The 21,396-nt window shown below is 37.2% G+C and overlaps 1 protein-coding gene across 1 annotated transcript in view; it reads right to left on the minus strand.

Moving 5' to 3' along the window:
• Moca-cyp (nuclear cyclophilin protein Moca-cyp) overlaps positions 1-21,396 on the minus strand; it is a 321,526-nt gene that overhangs the window by 15,695 nt on the left and 284,435 nt on the right. Inside the window, exons 9-10 of the mRNA XM_068348233.1 lie at positions 17,815-17,916; positions 8,905-9,251 (exon numbers count right to left, since the gene is read on the minus strand). Coding sequence (XP_068204334.1) covers positions 8,905-9,251; positions 17,815-17,916 — 449 coding nt within the window. The remainder of the gene's footprint in view (positions 1-8,904; positions 9,252-17,814; positions 17,917-21,396) is intronic.

The following is a 21,396-nucleotide window of genomic DNA, read 5'->3' on the forward strand; positions in this document are numbered from 1 at the left end:
TTTTGACTGTTCAAGTTCCATTATATACTAAAAAAGTGGCGGCTTGCGGCGAGATGTAACAGAGCCGGAAGGAACAGAAAGAAACAAGTCTTTGAAAATGGTCAAAAGAAGTAGCACAAAAACTTAAAGAAGATGACCAGTGCTATTTACAATCGACTTGAGCAGACACAGTGTACAGTATAAACAAATAATACAAAAATAAGAAGAAAGCGCAAAAGGGGAAAGAAGGTACAATGCACATGGAATACGCACCAGATATTCCAAAAAAGAAAACCCTACCAGAGAAGAGCAATGATCGATAATGCAGTAATTTGTTCGCTTTAATGAATGAATGAAGAGCATGGGGTACCAACTGATGTCCCTAGAAACTCATGAAGAAACTCTTGACGCTGATGTCAGGGACAGCAACCAGGAGGAATGGAAGAGAGGCACCACCCATGGAAAACCACCAGAGGAGACACACTAGCACCCTACTGATGACACTGAGTCAGGCGATGGGAAACAACCTAAGCTCTACGAAGGAACCACCGAGACAAGAGCAACTTAGGACCGGAGCCTGCCATAATTGTGACAGGAAGGAATCCTTCGTGTGGAGTTGCTCTTGTCCCCAAGAAGACATGGCAATATTCCTGGGGGGGAACAGGAATACTGCGCCCACGATTGCTGACATGCCTTTTTCCCATAGCAGGAGCAACAGCATTGCAAGTCGCCATCAAAGATGTTGGGCCAGGACCCTTTTATTGGCCCCTATCGTCCTATCATCAGAAGCTGTTGGGGCTTTGATAAAAGCCCTAACAATGCAGAAACTGCAAGCCCATGAATGATAATGACAACCTCAAAGTATGGAAGAGGTTTCAGACAGCACAGTAGGCCAAGAACATAAGGATACCCACAGCAACCAACCCTGTAAGTCAAGTAAAGTGGTATAAAGATCTGTAGTTGTCATGAATAACGAATGTTGTGTAAAAAATGTGTAGAATAAAAAGGTTGTAACTTTTTTTCCTTCTTCGAGTATTGCTAAAATTAAAGAGCATTATTTATCATGAATTGATTGAAGAAAGTAACCAATCGAATAAATTTTTTTCAGTGTTAAAAACTATAGTAAAGAATAAAGAAAAAAAAACCATTGTCCTTATTGCTGTGTGGATCGTTATAAAAACGTTTTTTGCATTGAGTAATTTTTGGGTTTTTATTGCATGATTTCTCTTTTTGAAGTGACTCATTTGTTTGTAATTTATGACATTCGCTGTCAAACATGTTAGATGTAGTTTTTGAAGAAAGTGTGGAGGCAGGTTGGAAAATATTTTGCAGTAAAAGGGGAGTAACAATAATAACAGTTATTCAATACAAGGGAAGAATGTTCTAGTCATAATTGGAATGTAGGATATCACTAGATATTGACTGTAATTCAGTGTCAAAAGGTCACTATGAAATTTTTCATCATCATCATATCCTACGCCTAATACCGCAAAGGACTTTGGCTAGATTTCGCCAGTTGTCGCTCTCTTGAGCTTTTAAATCAATACTTCTCCATTCATCATCTATTTCACCATTCATAGTCCTCAACCATGTAGGCATGGGTCTTCCAACTTTTCTAGTGCCTTGTGGAGCCCAGTTAAAAGTTTGGTGACCTAATCTCTCTTGGGGAGCCCGAAGAGCATGCCCAAACAATCTCCATCTACCTCTCACCATGATCTCATCCACATAGTTTCATTTCTAAACCTGCTCCTGCCATTTAACTCCAAATATTCTTTTGAGGGCTTTGTTCTCAAATCTATAAAATCAGTTGTATATTGTTTCATTGTTATACCATGACGTATGTCCATATAGTAACACCGATCTCTCTAGACTGAAATATAGTTTGACTTTTATATGTAATTTCAGGCAATTTGATTTCCAAATTTTACTTGATTTGCTTTTTTCAATCGTTCCATAAACTATAATTCTAAAGACCCTGTATTGGAGATCACAGTTCCAAAATATTTAAATGATTCCACATTATTAATCCTTTCTCCTCCTAATGATATTTCATCTTCCATTGCATATTCCGTTATCATCTCTGTCTTCATTCTATATATCTTGAGCCCAACCTCATGTAAAACCTGTGGTGTTTCCTAATAAGGACAGTAACATCAGCATACTCTAAGTCTGCTAATCTCCTATTACCAATCCTTCTCAACCATCTCCGACTGTTCTACACATTGCAAAATCCATGGAGTATAAACAACACAGGTGACAACACATTCCCTCTGATTACTTCGTTGTTCACTAAAAATTCATTTGATAGGACTCCACTAACATTAACTTTGCACTTGCTATGCTCACGAACAGACTTAATCAAATTCTCGTATTCAAGAGGAAATCCATAATAATGCAGGACTCTACACAAAATTGGCCGGTGCACACAATCAAAGGCTTTTTTATAGTCCACAAATGCCATCAAAAAGGGATTTCTATATTCTAAGCATTGCTGTACATTACAAAATGAAAATTTGTTCAGTACAAGCGCTACCCTTTCTAAATCCTGCTTGTTCATCTCTCAACTTTTCATCAATCTTTTTCTCCAGTCTCTTTAGAATAAGCAAACTATATATTTTCATAACAACTGACCTAAGTATGATGCCTTTGTAATCATTGCAATCAGCCAGGTCTCCTTTTTCTTATGAAGTCATATTTGCATATGTATTTAGTAAAATTATAGAGAGAGTGTAACTTAGATACGTTGATTTTAGAGAAATTCCAGTTGTCATATTTCTTCTTATGTCACACGCCCATATTACCGATCGATTAGTACTTACTGTGTTATGAGATGTTTTAAAAGAAAATGTAGAATGGATGTTTTGTAAATCTTTATCCAAGATTATCCTTTTTAAGAGTAAATTTTTTTCTCAGACTTAGGGGAGTCTGAAATTTAGTGTGGGGGAATTTGTCACGAATTTGTTGGATAAATACATAAATTAGGGGAGTAGAGTAGAGCAATGGAAAATGTCGTTAGAAAGCTGGGCGAGGGGTTGGTGACCCCTGACCCTGACTTGCACCACCATGGGAAAGATATGGGAAAGAAACCATGTCGCCTTGAAAGGCGTAATTAAACTGCTGAATCAGCAAAGCAGTCTAAGTACCATTCTTTTGTAATTTAGACATTAAAATGTGATTTATGTTCTCCTCCGAGGTCCCTTACCTTTGCGTGTGCTTTAATTAAGATTAACTTTGAAACGGTTCTTATCTGAAACTTGTGAGAAATTACGAGCACAAAATTAAAGTAAATCTAGCCCACATATTCCTAGTTCAAATAAATGAGTTAGCACCGATTGAAGAGACTCCTTTGAAAAAAGACATCTTTTCTGTGCTCCTTCATGTCAAATGCTCTGTTATACAGGTAGTTCTCGATTTACAACCTATGCGACGTATAACGATTCGTCTTTACAACAAATTTTTTCATGGTGATGACGTCACAAGTCTATCGGAAATAGTACGCTAATTGGGTAAATATTTCCTTGGAAATAATCTATTTTCTTGAATAAAAATAAACTGATTTATCTTGGTAAATTATTATTTTCTTTTATTGATAATATACAGTATCCATTTTCAGTAAAAAGTACATTAAGAACAGTTTTAATATCTTACGATTTCATATGTCTGGTGATGTCATATTACCGGAGGAAAGCAACCGGGCAATACAGTGATTTCCTTCCAGTAGGCTAACGATTACTATTAGTATTCCCATTATTGAAATAACAAGTAACGATACAAACTATTTTATGGGTCTGCATCGGTTGACATGAGTACTACGTAGAGTAAATTTTATTTTAAAGCTTGTAGGACACTTCTTGCATCACTAAAACTGGTATAATTGCCCTAGTTTTTCAACGCTATTTTCTCAATAGCGGTTAGTATGCCATACAGTTTGGCAGTAAATATAGAGGATACTAGAGGAAGTGCAACTCTACAATTAAGAGCACTACAGTACTATATACTTCAAATCCAACGCCAGAATCAGATTTGGAGCCATCAGTATACTGTATATAAAAGTCGAATCTCTATGTTCTTCAACATTATCTATAACGAGTGACCAGGCTTCTCAGTCAGTCATGCTCTTTTTTATACCTTGAAAATATTTACAAAAAGATATCTCCGGTAATTTCCATGGTGTGGTTGATGATATCCTACATGGGAGCACTTTATTTCTACCTAAATCTAGACTATCTACTAATGTTTTTACCCGGAAACCATACGGTTGAGGAGATTTTGGGTTCAACTCAAAATATCTATGATGCCTTACAAGCTTTTCAGTTTGACAGGATAAAGAATTAGGGAGTCTTTGCAACCTAAACCAATACTGAACAATAGAAGACTTCTGGTAAAGGTCTAAAGATAATTCTCCAGGGTCAACAGGTAGGATTGGGATAGGCGAAGTTCTAAAGGCTCCTGTAGATAATCTAATACCAGTATGGTGTATAGAATATAAAATTTTTAGTTGGTTTGGGGTGGCTGAGGAGTATATTTCACATCCATGACAAATTTTTGAAAAAAATTAAGGACTTGCATAACTTTAAGAGAGTTTTGCGGTCTGGCCCGCATGATGTATGGGACAAAACTTTTAAAAGATTCAGAGCCTCAAGACATTTTACTTTTAAGGCTTTCAAGTGAGGAACCCATGTAAGCATACAATCAAATATCTACCCTACAAATCTAGCTTCACTTACAAACGAGATCCGTTGACCTTTGATGTATATATCGGGGTCTGGATGTACTCCCCGAATACAACAAAAATGGCCAATAGTAGTTTTGCTTGTCGAAAACTTAAACCCACTCATATCAGCCTACTGAATAATTTTATCAATTGAGATTAGTAGTTTTCAACCATTGCTATTTTAGCTCCCGCAAATGATATGGAGAGATCATCAACAAATAGTGTTGGGAGAATATCTTGAGGAATGACTGAGGATATCCCATTAATGGCTAGTGAAAATAGGGTTACACTTAGCACACTACCTTGGGAACTCCTCCTTCCTGACATTTCCTCTCAGATAGGGTTTCCACCACCCTCACTTGAAAAAAATCTATGCGAAATAAATGATTGAATTAACAATGTTAGCTCTCCTCGTAATCCCAAATCATGAATGGTTTTAAGTATACCATATCTCCATGTAATGCCATATGCCTTTTCAAGGTAGGAAAGAAAAAAAAAAAAACTGTTGCATGGTGCTGCCTGCAAGCAAAGGCTTCACAAATAGAGGACTCGATTCGTATCAACACATCAGTCGTTGAGTACATTTTCCTTAATCCACACTGGATTGCTAATAAAATACCATTCTTTTCCAGGTACCACATCAGTCTTACATTGACCATCTTCCCCATGACTTTACATAAACAAGATGTCAATGCAATTGGTCGATAGTTTGCTGCTAAAAACTAATCCTTACCGGGTTTTAAAAAGGCTAAAATAATGGCTAATTCCCAAACACTTGGATGACTATGATCATGTCATATTCCGTTAATAATGCTTAAAATAAATAACTTGGTATTAACAGGTACATATTTAATCATTGCATATGGAATTCCATTGGGTCCAGGGCTTGTATCATTACACAGAGCAAGTGCAGAATCAAATTCTCTTTCAGTAAAAGGAGAAGTGTAAGACTTCCCTTCCTGTTGCAAAACTTAAAATTTTCTTTTCTTCAATACTCCTAAACTGAAAACCAGGGAATTGCTAACTTTGGTTGCTTCAGTCACATACTGATCATTCACCTTCAACACTGGTGGTGGGTTGGGAGTGAATTTGCCTGCTTCCCCCCATACAGAAGATGGTGGTGTTCTACTGTTGATGGAGGAAACAAAAGATACCCAAGAATTGCGCTTAGCTTCTTTCATAGCACGACGGAACTGTGCTCTACACTTTTTGCATATAATTACATTTTCCTCAGTACAGTGTCTGCGCAATCGAGTTAAAGACCTTCTTGTTGCTCTGTGCAGGGCAGTTAGTTGGGAAGACCACAAGGGGATTGGTCGTCATTTGAATAACCTTGTTGTTTTGGGAATTGAATCAACTCCTACTGTATGAAGGGTTCCATTCAATAAGTTTATGGCATCATCAAAACTTTCAAACTCTTCTGCATTCCTTTTAATTTCGCTTAGCTCATGAAATCTATCGTCCGCCTTGTCAAGATTCCATCGTGGCGATCTCTGTAAAGGTGGACCATTGTTGGTGTTGATGATGATTGGTGCATGATCACTAGTACGCCAATCATCTAATGTCCTCCGATCAAAGTCGAGAAGGCAATTAGAGCTTGCTACTGACAGGTTAATGCACGACAACGTAACCTGTCTGGATATGAAAGTGTGTGGGCTCTCCTGTATTAAGGAGCCCGACATCCTCATTTTCCACAATTGATGATATAATAATGCTCCTTGTGTTTTCTAAAAAATTACCCTGTACAGTAAAGGATATCTACCATTCATATCTCCCAGTAAGGGAAAAGATTGAGGGTGTTGGTGAATCACCTCTACTAAATCATCAAACAAAATATCATTTGGGGGTAAGTATATCAATCTGTACAACCACTGCCTGTAAGGGTGTATGAATAGACAAGGGTATTTGGGGAACATCTCGACGAACGTACAGGAGACTTCTGTCATGGCTCCCTGATAGTTGATTATATGGTGTTCTATAACTATCATACTCTCGATGACAAGGAGTGTTAGCATCAAGCTTGCTTTCCTGTGCATATACAATTATGGGGGAATGCTCATGAATTAGAAGACTAAGTTCTTCATATTTGGCCGTTTACCCCTGACAATTCCATTACAAAATGGAGGAGAAAATTATGGATTATTTCTGGAAGACATCTTGGATGAAGTCTTTCAATTAGCAGATTTTAATCTAACATTATTTCCTGTAGGTTCCTTTAGAGATGGTCTTGTTATATTGGGTATTACATTTGTCTTTTTCTTTGTGTCATTTTGATCTATTTGTTGAGGCTTCAATTTGAATTTCTGATTTATTCAAGTTATCTTCCGGATCCTGCTAAAGAAGGTGATGAATGCAAGAGTTGATGGGAGAAGTACAAGAGGAAGGCCAAGGTTTGGGTGGATGGATGCAGTGAAGGAAGCTCTGGGTGATAGGAGGATAGATGTGAGAGAAGCAAGAGAGCGTGCTAGAAATAGGAATGAATGGCGAGCGATTGTGACGCAGTTCCGGTAGGCCCTGCTGCTTCCTCCGGTGCCTTGGTTGACCGCGGAGGTAGCAGCAGTAGGGGATTTAGCGTTATGAAGCTTCATCTGTGGTGGATAACGGGGGAGGGTGGGCTGTGGCACCCTAGCAGTACCAGCCGAACTCAGTTGAGTCCCTTGTCAGGCTGGGAGGAACGTAGAGAGGAGAGGTCCCCTTTTTTGCTTCATTTGTTTGATGTCGGCTACCCCCCAAAATTGGGGGAAGTGCCTTGGTATATGTATGTATGTATCTTCCGGATCATCAGAAACATCAACAGACAAAACATCAAATTTATTTGATGTCATAACTTTAAATTTTTCTAATGGAGGGGATGCGAAAGATTGGGTTTCTCTCTCCTACAATTAATAGATGATGAGGTTCTAGGTTTTTGCACCTTCCCCACAACAGGTGCATCAGGTAAGTTGGTTATATGAGGAACCTCCATCAAATCAAGCAAGGACATGGCCTGAGAGATTGATTGATTGAGTTTTCAGCATCCTGACATCTGAGGTCATTGACGCCGGTCCTGAGAGAGGATTGTACTATTTTTTGTATTGGGAGATGAACGTTTTACAGAGATGGGCAATGGCCCGTGTTAATACACCGTCTAACTCGTCATTCAGCTTTTTATCAGATGGTATATTTCCTTTTTTAGAACTAATGGCAGTACTAGGTGGATTTGATTTTAATGCCTTAGCATAGCTATTTGATTTATTTAATAGCCTTTTGGCATGTCCCACTCTTATATGTTCTAAATTGGATTTGGGCAGCTTCTTCAAACTTATACAGCTCACATCTCCTGTCAGGGGATTTATTATTTGAGTTGCAATTTAAACACCTAGCCTCAAGTGCACATTCTGCATGGTAAAATTTGGAGCAAATACCACACATTTTATAATTTTTGCAAAATTTAGATGGGTGTCCAAATTTATAACAATTAATACATTACTGCTTTGCTAGGGAAAACAACGGAGGTCTTCGGAGCACAGGGTTGTCCTGGAGTCACAGGGGCGCCACTCATACTCGACCGACCCTCAAGGGAAGACGATCTAGCAGAGTCAGGATGGCAATATCAAGCAGATGGAGTCAGATGATATTTTGAGGATGACTCTGAAGGGGAAAAATCTCTCTTAGCCTTCTTCTTCTGTCCCCTGCTAAACCTCATCCACTGGGAGGGAGAACACTTCTGAAACTCAGTGCATGGAGACTCCTGTGTGCAAGAGTGACTCCTACACACTGTACAGATTGGTCTCTGAGTCTGACATGAAGGTGCTGCAATAGTGCCTCTTTGATGCCGGGACAAACTCGCATGGTTACGATCCCTATGGGCAGATACACCTGGAAAGAAAGACATCTGTACTCTACTGAGCTAAAATAAATAGCGACAATTTGTTACTAGTGCAGGTGTGAGCGGGGTGGCTGGTCTATCCCCGCTAACCCCCTCAGCTAACTAGCGGATAGTAGTTACACCTAGCAAAAGATTTAACGGGTAATTTCCGCTATTGACAGTATATATCTCCACAGTAAAGAGTGTGAGAGTTTGTATAGTGAGAGAACATTTAATATTTAGGAACAGAAAACATAACTTGATTAAAAGCTGGCAAGCCTAATTAGTTCACAAGATTAAAATCTACAGTATACATGCAGCAGCTAAAGAATAACCTTGAACCCAAGGCAATTCTAAGACTTACTTTTCATTGGATTCTGCTACAAACTTATCCTTTTGTTGTTGAATTTTCTCTCTTACATCATCATAACCACCTTCTTCATTTGCATGCCTTTTACTATCTTCCCGAAAATCACGTTTTTCTCGAGCACTTCGCCACCCTTGATCTTCTCTTCTATCTCGATCTCTGTTTCTATCACGAGGATTCTGCCAATTCCCTCTCATTCGACCAAAGTATCCACCTTGTTGACGACCCTCGCCATCAAAATCTTTTCCTTCCATTTCCCTATGACGTTCTTCCCTTCGTCGTCTCCTTTCTTCTATTTCAGTTTCACGCTCTTGTTGCCTCATCTGAATTCCTTCCTCACGCCGCTAGTGAATGTGAAGTAAAATAAATACATATCAAAATGTTATACAGTATTAAAAAATGTTTAAACGAAATACACATCACAGCAATAAGTGAACTCAACATTAAATATTTTTGACCTTTTGATACACCTGAGTCTTTGGCAAATACAACACAATCCCCTTCTAGGGTGGGCTTGCATAAACACTAGTTCAACTCTATTTTTCTCAATATCTATAAGAGATTGTGTGTGCACAAAGAGTGTAATTCCAATGAATCTTATTTCTAGGTCACATTGATTTTATTAAGAGGCACAAGTGTTTGACGTTTTACACTACAAACTTTTCCAGACATGTTCAAAATTTTTTTTACTTTTTGCCTTTTACAGTAATTCATGAATATATTTTGTTTTCTTAAACCACTTTGGTATCAGGTATTAGTTGCTATATACTGTATTTTGCTTCAGAGAACATGAAAGGAACCAAGAAAATGGAGCGTTTTCTTAATAAAAAAAAATCCTTCAGGTAACATAGAAAAATGTTGTAGTACTGTACTAGAGACAGAATTGCAGGATTAATTATCAAACTAAATAAGAAGTATAAATTGAAGACCAATCAAATGTATGCACCAACAACATCCCATACAAAGGAAGAAATAGAAACTTTAGGAAAATCTGGAGATATGTATCTATGAAAAACATGACTCCATTTACATTTGTTTTGGGTAATTTTAATGTTAAAGTAGGTAAAAAGAAAGGAGAATCAGCAGTACATAAATTTGGAGTTGGCACAAGGAATGACAAAGGAGATATGCTTGTAGTATTTACTGAAAGAAACAATGATAAAACCAAGAAAACCTTTTTTTACATATATAGGAAAATAGAAAATGGACATGGAGAAGCCCAAATGGGAAAACAAAATATTAAATAGATTTTATTCTTAGTGAAAACGTGAATTTACTTAAGAGTGTAACAGTGTTAAACAAGTCAAGCGACCATAAAATTATGAGAAACAAAATTTGCTTAAATCTTAGGAAAAAAGAAGAGAAAAATAACAAAAAGTTAGTAAATTGTATTTTTCCTAGCTATACATGCAATGAACTACTTTCTTAGGTTTGGATATCTCCCAGTCACGACCAGAAAAATCCTCATAAGCCTCCTTCCCACCTCCCAAACCACCTACCATGGCAGAAGGCTATCCTCGGGGCATGGTAAGGCACAAACTGTCATAACTGTTCTTGACAAGAAAAATGTATACATACACCTTTGGAACCATGTGGGGAAGACTGACCGGGAAGTAACCCGAAAGTAGTTTGTGGTAAGTATAACTACGAAAGAATACAAAATTACTGAGGGAGTGTTATTTATTATAATATGATCTACTTGCCAGGAACTATTTTCTTAGGAGACTCATCCTTAGGTGAAAAGAAGGCAGGGAGCTGTACTGATGGGGCCATCTACATATACGAACATACAGTAATCAACATTTCAAAATGCAGGCCCCTACCTCACCAGGTAAGATCACAATGAAGGATTGCATTCACCAAGGTTGATCAACACTTCATCTGGTATTCCAAAAGCACTCATAAAGTGGAGAGAGGGAAAAGGACACTACCACTTGAACAATCAGATTAGAGTGCAGGCGTTCCAGGTCGTGGTTAGATCCACTGCTGTGCAGCCACGACCAAGTCAATCTTGAACACATCAAGGGATTGACAGTTCAGTCCCTCAGATAATGAGACATAAGGGTGGACTGTCTCTTCCATCCTGGTGCCCTAAAAACACTTGTGAAGTGGGGAGAAGGGATAGGGAAAAGGACTTTCTACTATTCAGCACAAAGTGCGGGCATTCCTGGTTGCAGTTAGATCAGCTGCTCTGCAGCCACAACAGAGACAATCATGAATGTATCAAGGGATTTGACAGTGCAGTCTTTCAGATAATGATCTGTAAAAGTGGATTGTCTCATATGCCTGATATCATGGGGCTTCGTTGATTTTAGCAGGTCGTCTCCCCCTGACTCTTAAGCTTCTAAATTGTTTCTCTAAGCCAGAACAAGATGGTGTTCCTTGACAATGACTTCTTAACTTTCCCAGTAGACACAAAGAGGCTCTTAATGGCCGGCCGCAGTCCCATTGTCCGAGTCAGGTATTTCCCCATGGCTTGAACCGTTCAGAGGAGTAGGTCCCTGTCGTCGCTGGATTTTGGTATGGCGGGGACAGAAAACTCTTCAAACCTGGGATCTGCTACTGCTGGGTTACGGTTTTCACAATGAAGGAGAGGACAAAGCGGAATGTCAGCTCTTTCCACTCCTTCGTGTTGCACACTTTGTAAGACAGACCGTGCAACTCGCTGTCTAAGATGTCCTTGACAGGCTCGAATGAGGGACACTTCAGGAAATTCAACACTTGGACCATATCCCACTCCAGAGCATGTAGGGGCTGTGGGGAACATGACTGTTCAAAGCTTTTCAGGAGCATGGATAGATGCTTCAAGGCACACGTTTAACCTTTTAAGCAAGAACACCTACCCCAATACTGCTTGGAAGCCTTTCACCGCCAGGATCAATAGGTTTTCGTCCATTCTGAGATGCACCCGGAAGCCAGCTCTCTGAGGGCCTGATCTTCATCTGTTCACATCACCTACCAAACGTAGCCCATTTTGCTTGCTAAATGGCTGATGACAAAGTTCTCAGATAGCCCGTTATCTGTCCTTTGGAGAAGCACTCCCAGCTCAGGAGATGCTGGATAACCTCCTGTGAAGGGAGAGCTTTTGCAGCCTGGCATGGAACTTACTGAAGTGAGGCTGCCTTAGCAGGTCTTCTCTGAGCAGGAAGGGCCACGGTTCCTACACTGCTAGCTCTACCCAGTCCGGAAAACACTCTTTATTCGACCACCATGCGGCTACCAACAAGAGACTCGCCCCCTTTGCTTCCCGGAGTCTGTTCAGGACTTGTTGTAGCAGGCTGAAGGGGGAAAGTGCATTTGCGTCCAGCCCGTCCCACAGTTTGGAGGCATGCGAGTACAGTAGATCGGAGACGCAGGACTCAGGGACGATGGCCTGCGTGCTTCCCCAACGAGGCCCTGTGGAGCATTGCGTCCGGATTAGCCTTGCGCCACTTCTCCAGGGTCTCCTCTACCAGCTGTTTAGGGAAGAGAGACTCCACCTTGACTGTCTTGGAGCAGATATGTTCGAGGGCAAACGAAGACGCTGCTGCTGTCCACAGTTCCAACCAAGAAGCCACGTAGGCCTCTGAACAGGCCAAGGCTTCCATGGACCTAGACTCTAGAAAAGAGAATGTCAGACGCCGCTCATTATCCTGTCCTCCGCATAGCCGGGTGAGAGAGCTTGAACGATGCCTTGAAGACAAACCCTACGGTGCGTAAAAACGTCTCTGTCAAACCTTCGCTGGCGGAAGAAGCTTCATGAAGCTGTGCAACCGGAGGAGTTCTTCGGCCCTGCAATGGCCTTGTCCAGGCGGGAAAAGGCTTGAGATGTGGCCTGCGACATGGGCAGGCTCAGGGACAGCTGGACTTCTTGTGGGGTGCCCAATAAAATCTCCACTGATGAGGAGCCCTTTGAGGTAAGGGAAGCCGCCGGGTCAGCCAACCATTGCGCTGTCAGATGAAGGCGACGATTTTGCGCAAGGCGGAAGACTCATAAAGCGAAGCCTGGTCCTCTGTTGGTCTGGAGGACTCCCCTTCCGAGGTGTTGTCATAGTCGCTGTCCGCTGTCTGATGTGATGACTTCCTTGGCGGCAGCTTGAGGTGCCCCAACCAGCTCTTCTTCCCTGATCAACCTGGGAGCTGCCGCTGTCTCCGAAGCACAACATGCGGCCACCGCCATCTTGGCCATGACCTCAGCTGAAGGGCGCCAGCTGAAGCTGAAAAGCATCCATACAGGAGGGACCTTGCCCATGGGAGCAACCCCCAATGAAATGGGTTCACCAGGATTACCTGACAGAGCTAGAGATAAGAGACTCAACACAGCCGATGACCTGGATGGGGGACTGGAGTAACGACTTCTCAACGGCGATTAGGTCTACCTCTTGTTCTTGGTAGCCATGAACATCCACTGAAGCTCAGGCCAGTCAGCAACCTAAGGACACGGGTCCTCACATGAACAAAAATGGCCCTAACACGAGGTGTATAACGAATGCGGATCCACTTCTAGATGCAGGAAAAAAGACCCCCAAGACTTCCTGTTCGCACTGGACAACAATATTGAACTCGCTCACTTTCCGTGGTGAATGGTAAATGGACACCCAACACAGACACACTGGGGAAACTGGAATACAACACGAGGTACGTGACATGGGTAGAAAGTTGGTCGGACTAGAGAGAAGTTGACAACCATGGGTCAACAATGAGAACAGCAACGGTGGTCTGTGGCCTACCATGCCACCGTTAGACGTTGGGGCATATCTCTCCTCCTTAGAGGATGGGATGGGAGCTAGGGGTACGCCTATCTGGATTTTCTGGTTGTGACTGGGAGATTTTAAGACTTCCTAGGAAAGTAGTTCATGGTAAGATAGATCACATCAAAACAAATTAATTTTAAGAAAGAAAATAAACACTCCTGTAATAAGAAAAAAATCTGAGGAGTATTGTTTAGCAATACATAATTAGTATCCCCAGCTAAATGATGAAATGGAAGTAAGTAAAGAAGAAATAAACAGTAACTTAAGAAAATTTGTATTGGTATCAGCGCAAAAGATAGGTGGAAAAATTACTAAACAAGATCAGGGAAAACTATCTGAAATACCAAAAACCTAATAAAGAATACATTGGAAATTAGGGTGAAACCCATGAGATGAAATAGAATCAGCAGAACTGTAAAAAATAATAAACAAACCAAAAACCCAAGATATTCGTAAGCATAAACAGGCAAAAATCAAGGATGAAAATTGATTAAACAATAAAGAAAGAAGCATCAAATTGATGAAAATAAGACTTTGAACAGGATGCCAACAGATGTTTCTTTTGAAGGATGAAAATGGAAATATCAACAATAGAGATGGAGTGATAGAAACTACCAAAGATTTCTATACAATGCTACACAATAGTGATATAAGAAATAACTTTGCCTATAGAAAGAATGAAACACCCGAGCCGGTACCAAAAGAAACAGTAGGAGAAGTAATGAAAGCATTAAAAAACATTAAAAGAGGCAAAGCAGCAGAAGATGACCTAACAATTAATTTAATAATAGATGAAGATTTTATAGTAGTAAAACTAGCTGAACTTTACACAAAGAGTTTGCAAGAATGCTCTGTATCTACAGCATGGAAAACTTCATCATTATATTAATTCACAAAAAGGGAGACACAGGAGGCATGAAAAATTACCTCCCAATAAGTTTACTCTTCATAATATACAAAATCATTAGGCTGAATAAAAAGACAGCTAGACTGTAATCAACCATGAGAGCAGGCAGGCTTTAGAAGTGGGTATTCAACAACTTACCATATCCATGTAATTAACCAGCTAATGGGAAAATCAGCAGATAATGACAACCATTATGTATGGCATTTATAGACTATTAGAAAGCTTTTGATTCTGTCAAAGGCCCAGCAGTAATGAAAACCCTTCAAAAACAAGGAATAGAAGAATCTAATGTTAGAACACTTTTAAGATATCTATACAGGCAGTACAGTAATCCTAAAACTACATAAAGATAGTGAGAAAATTTCAAGTGAGAAAGAAGTAAGACAGGGAGACCTCATCTAAATTATTCACAGCATGTCTAGAAGAAGTTTTTAAGAATTCAGATTGGGAAACTGTAAGAATTAATATTAATGGAGAATACCACAACAACTTAAGATTTACAGATGACATGGTTGTGTTTAGTGAATTATGGGAAGAATTGCAAAAGATGACAGAAGATTTGTATAGAGAAAGCAGAAATGTACGAAAAAGTGAATATAAATAAAACTAAGATAATGTTCAATGGAAATGCAGACAACAAATTAAGAGTTATGGATGAACCTATAGAGATTATTAATGAATATACATACTTAGGACAGACAGTAAGTGTTTCTCTAAGACAACAGACTGAAATTAAAAGAAGGATAAGCATGGGATAGAGACCATTTGGTAAACAAAATGAGATTATAAAAAGTAAAATGCTACTTTTTCTAAAAAGAAAAGCATTTAATCAGATGGTCCTACCAGTTTCAACTTATGCATCATAAACTTGGAGCCTCACTAAAGCCTTAGAAAATAAGCTATGGAAAGAATAAGGATGGCAATAACATAAGCAAAAGAAAAAAGAGCAACATGAATACGAGAGCAAATTAAAGTAAAGAACATTCTACCGTAAAAAAAAAAAAGAAATGGAAATGGGAGGGAATATAATGAGTATGACAGACAATAGATGGATATTCAGAAAAACAATGGACTCCTAGCAATTGTAAAAGAAGCTGGGGATGAAAGAGAAGACGATGGATTAATGAACTAAGGGAGTTTGCGGGTGTGGACTGGCACAGAGAGACCATAAATAGACGCAAGTGTGGAAGGACATGTCTAAGGCCTTTATTTTGCAGTGCAATAGTAACAGCTGAGGATGATATGATAACAAGAGGATATCCTAAAACTTGCTAATATTCCAGAGTTTATTCACCAAGAAAAAAAACTAGACAAAATCCCATTTTCAAGGAAAGTCATAAAAAATTAAATAATATCAATGATAAAAGGTAAGAGCCTAATAACATAAAACAAACACAATCAGAATTACACAGTACAGGTACTCCTTGATTAACAATGCACTTACTTGATCAACGACGATTAAAAGTTACAACTGACTCTACGAAAGAGAAGAGCAACAAGACATTTTTTTTCTCGTTGTAGTTCCTATGTTCCTTACAATATGCAACCTTAAGAGTTTTGTAAATAAACGAATAGTCTCTAAACCAAGTTTGAGCTTCCTTTTGATTTTTCCTTTTAAAGATAAATATTAAATGTCCAATACTGTCCTATTTTTCAATAAATTCCCCACTATACAGACTTGTACTGTATTTCAATAAACTCCATACTATACAGACCAACTAGGAGCTGATAATTGCACATAATGTAATGATTGAATTCTATTTATATTTGATTATCTCCTCATATCACCCGAACAGTTTTAAGGAGCTCATAAATCTTTATAAATTCAGAACAAGCATGAATATTACCATTAGCAATATGAATACAATACTGTGAAACAATACTGTAAAAATTAGTGACAGCTTTCTGGGTACTGAGTGAGAGTGAGAAAGAAATAGCCAACCATTACAAATTCTATCATTAGATTCACACCAAACAACACACTATAATTTATCAAATAACTATTTCTTTATGAGTAATATGTATGTATTGTACAGTATATATATATATATATATATATATATATATATATATATATATATATATATATATATATATATATAACTAAATATATAATATATATATATATATATATATATATATATATATAGAGAGAGAGAGAGAGAGAGAGAGAGAGAGAGAGAGAGAGAGAGAGAGAGAGAGACTCTACTATGGTGTTGTTGTATAGTTACTATTACTTTGTTCTTTGGTACTCATATTCTTGATATCAATAGTACATGAACAGCTAATAATGCATACAACTTTACTCTTCAGCTGCCGATTTTCCTCTGAAATTTGTTGGATAGTAACTTGGTCTATTAAATTCCTTATTCAAGATCTTGATATCAATCTCTGGTAACATCGCTCAGTTAGTTCTTTATGCATGTTACAAAATAAATGCAATATGAAGAAGAATGAAAAGATAGGACCATAAGGATATGGTATTAATGAGCATTTCCATCTTGTGGGAATGCTAGTCACATTGGCCAATGAAGAGCCTTTCACTCCTTTTATTAGTAAAATAACAAAAGGGTCCTCTTTAGAGTAAAGTGAGAGCAATGAAATCAATTAAAAAAAAAAAAAAAAGATCTTTTAGGTATTATTACTTTTAAAGTATTGGTGGTTATCCAAGTATATATGTATTTATTTGGTCGATTTATCTGGACATATATTTTTTTCTTATCTTCACTATCATTATCATAGGTAAACATTCCTATTTAGTAGAATTCTAATGGCCTTTCAGGTGCTCATTTTTAATTAATAATAATCAATAATAGTTTCCAAAAGTTTAATCAAAATTACTTACCTGACATTATATCTCTATCCTAATTAATAGTTACCTAATTACAAAACCCTACATACATTAGAATATATAAAAAGTAAATACCATTAAAACTACATAGGCTACACTAGAATATACAACATGTACATAAAGTATAATATAAAAAAGCAAATACCATTAACAATTGCACACAGGAATTCAAGTATTTGTAATACCTCAAACCATTGCTTCACACAAATTGCAATACTTATTTATACATAACTCTATAAAGCATTCATCCTATATAGAGTTACCATAAAATAGCCATAAGAATTCAAGTTATGAACCATCAAACAAAAATTGAATAAATTGAACCAACATTAAAGAAAAAAATATGAAATTATAAAAATCTAAAGTTCCAAAACCTTATAACAAAATAAATTCTGTACATGTAACTGCTTTCTCACCTGCAATACATCATATGGGATGGTTCTCCTCTGAGCCTGACGCCAGTGAGGTGGCGTTACACTGCGGGAACGGCTGCGTGACCGTGATGGAGTGCGATAACGCTTTAAAGAAGCAAAAGAAAATAATATAAGGAATAAGAAGATTTTCATACTAAAGTAATGAAAAATAATTTGTATACCTCTGTATATTCCAATTTCAATATAAAATCTTACATCAATTGAATAATTACTGTCTAGTACATGCAATATCTTATGTGAGCATACAGAACCACAATAAATTTCCCAATATAAGAAAAATCAACGATAAGTCTACGTTATTACTGTTATAACGCAACTAAACCTGATATCCATGTAAAATTTTTAGACTCCTTAGAGGGTTGATCGCAAGGATTTGCTCTTAAAACTAACTAACTAAATATATATATATATATATATATATATATATATATATATATATATATATACATACATATACATATACAGTATATATATACATACAGTATATATATATATATATATATATATATATATATATATATATATATATATATATATATAATATATTTATAGATAGATAGATAGGTAGATAGATAATTCAACATTTGGACAATTTATTTGCTAAGCATTTGGGAACAATATTTCCCATCATCGGTGCTAAAAATGAACATAAAACATAAACCAATGGACATAATTACGTTAAATACATGAAATTCAATTAAACAGGCAAGAAATATAACAAATACATCAAAATACATAAAAAGTTAAGTGAATGAAATATACTAAAAAATAAGAAATCCAACCACACACATCAAAAGTGAAAAATGAAATGAATAACATAGGAAAAGAACAATATCAAAATCAGAATAAATTTACAGAAACAACTTGAAAAACAATCAAAGAATTCGCAATACATATTAGATATGGAAATCAAGATGATAATACACAGAAATAACCTGGGAAAAAATCATTGGATATTCAAGTAACTCACCTAGTAAAGAAAAATCCAAGACTAAAACATGAAAAGACGGGGAGGTTTAGACATTCTAACAATCACTTATACACTCTAACATCTAAACCTTCCCGTCTTTTCCTGTTTTAGTCATGGACTTTTCCTTAACAGGCGAGTTACTTACTTATCCAGTGATTTTTTTTTCTTGTATTCCAGGTTATTTCTGTGTATTACTATTTTGATTTCCATATCTATAATGTTTCTGTGTATTTGTTCGTTTTTTATATTATTTTTTTCCTATGTCATATATTTATTTATTTGCTTTTGATGTATCTGGTTTAATTTCTTATTTTTCTAGTAATTTCATTCACTTAATTTTTCATGTATTTCGACATATTTGTTATATTTCTTACCTGTTTAAATGAATTTCATTGATTTAACGTAATTATGTCTATTATTTTATGTTTTATGTTAATTTTTTAGCTCCGATGATGGGAAACGTTGTTCTCGAAAGCTTAGCAAATAATTGTCCAAATGCTAAAGTATCTACTTTCCTTCGCCTTTCTACTAAATTTCAGGCTTTCTAGAAACAAAAATGCCATTCATTATATATATATATATATATTATATATATATATATATATATATATATATAAATTTATATATATATACATATATATATATATATATATATACATATATATATATATATATATATATATACATAAATATATATATATATATATATATATATATATATATATATATATATATGTATACATATATATATATATATATATATATATATATATATATATATATATATTTAAATATATAGATACATATATATATATATATATATATATATATATATATATATATATATATATATATATATATATATATATATATATATATATATCAAATAAGCCATATGTATCAATACATTAAAGTCTGGATTCTCTTAACGACTTCAGGATCACAGCCCCCGGCGAAATCACTCAAAGACTATAGTATCTGACCGGCCAGGTTTTGAACCCTGGTCCAAGATACTTGTATGACATTGACCATACCACTCAGCCACGAAGAAAGATCATTGACCATACCACTCAGCCACGAAGAAAGATCTTTTTTCATGGCTGAGTAGTATGGTCAATGGCATACAAGTATCCTGGACCGGGTTCGAAACCTGGCCGGTCAGATACTATAGTCTTTGAGTGATTCTGCCTGGGGCTCTGATCCCGAGGTCATTAAGAGAGTCCAGACTTTAATGTATTAATATATAAGACTTATTTGAAATATGAAAAACATGTTTAAATGTGCAAAATTTATCATATACAAATATATATATATATATATATATATATATATATATAGATAGATAGATAGATAGATAGGTGTGAAGAATTTTCTTTACTACTCTTCTTCACAGTTTATTTTATGTAGACATTGTTTTTGTTCGTGACGTCACTAAAGGGAAAATGTGAGTGATGCTTCTTCGTTAAGCGAGTGTCTCCAGATAAATATTTTTTGGGCTCAGGCCATGTCGCCCTGATGGAAGGTTCCTATAAGTAGCTTTCTACGGGATATTTGACTACAGTGATATTCCCAGAGAATTTACCTTTAGGTCTCCAGACAGAATTCTAACTCCTGGCGCGAATATCCTTAAAATTTCTTTCAAGGATATCGCATAATATCAGGGGATATATATCTTGATACGACACATAGCAATCTTCACCCCGAATAGCGTTTTCGCTTCGAGGGGAAGGTGTCAAAATTAGAAGGGGAGCCGTTATCAAGGTACCCTTCCTCTGTTACTACTTTGAGTATCCAGATGGCGCTGTACATTGCCGCCATGTTTTATTTCTATAAGTGTAGCGCTACAGTTCGGTGATTTTCCCTATTGCTCTTTTATGTACGCTCTACTTTTTGGATTTATCATGCAATCTCCAGCCTCTTCTGCCTCTGGAAAGTTAAGTATTTGATCTTTACATTGTATAAATTCCAGCTCTAGCCTCAGTGAAATTAGGTTAAATAAAGTGAGAGAGCTTTTGCCTGAACCAGAGGCGTCACGGGCACTGTCGTTTGTTAGGCATGAGTTATTTAGTTAGCCTGAATGACTTTCCCGGTATTAATAGCATGAAGAGACTCAACGTGAAGGATCTTTCTTCTTGCTCCGAGGTGAACCCTTGGAAGCATGCAGAGTACATGCCAATTACAAAAGGGAAGATCTTCATTTCAGAAAAGCTGGGGGCTGTCCTCAAAGAGGATGTGGACTTTTGGCCCAGCTTTGAGTCTTACCTAGACTGCTTCGTCCGCTTGAAGGTGGAACCTGTGTCCAATGAGGAGACAGAACCAAAAGAGGTCATAGTTCTTGACCATGGTAAAGCTCAGGCTTTGCTGGCAAGTAATCTGAAAGACAGGGGCTTCACTAATTCAAAAGTGCCAGCCCATAGCAAGAAACACCCTTCTTTTCTTGCTCCAGCTAAACTAGCCTTTCTCTTTGCAGAAAAAGGGTTTAAGGCAGTCATGAAGGCAGTAGAAGCAGGGAAACCTTGCCCTACACTCGAGGAGTGTAGACCCTTATCCCTAGCTCTGTCTACGGACGACAAAGACTGGAAGGAAATACACCT

The sequence above is a fragment of the Palaemon carinicauda genome, chromosome 24, assembly GCF_036898095.1.
Source record: "Palaemon carinicauda isolate YSFRI2023 chromosome 24, ASM3689809v2, whole genome shotgun sequence".
In the NCBI taxonomy this organism is placed as follows: Eukaryota; Metazoa; Arthropoda; class Malacostraca; order Decapoda; family Palaemonidae; genus Palaemon; species Palaemon carinicauda.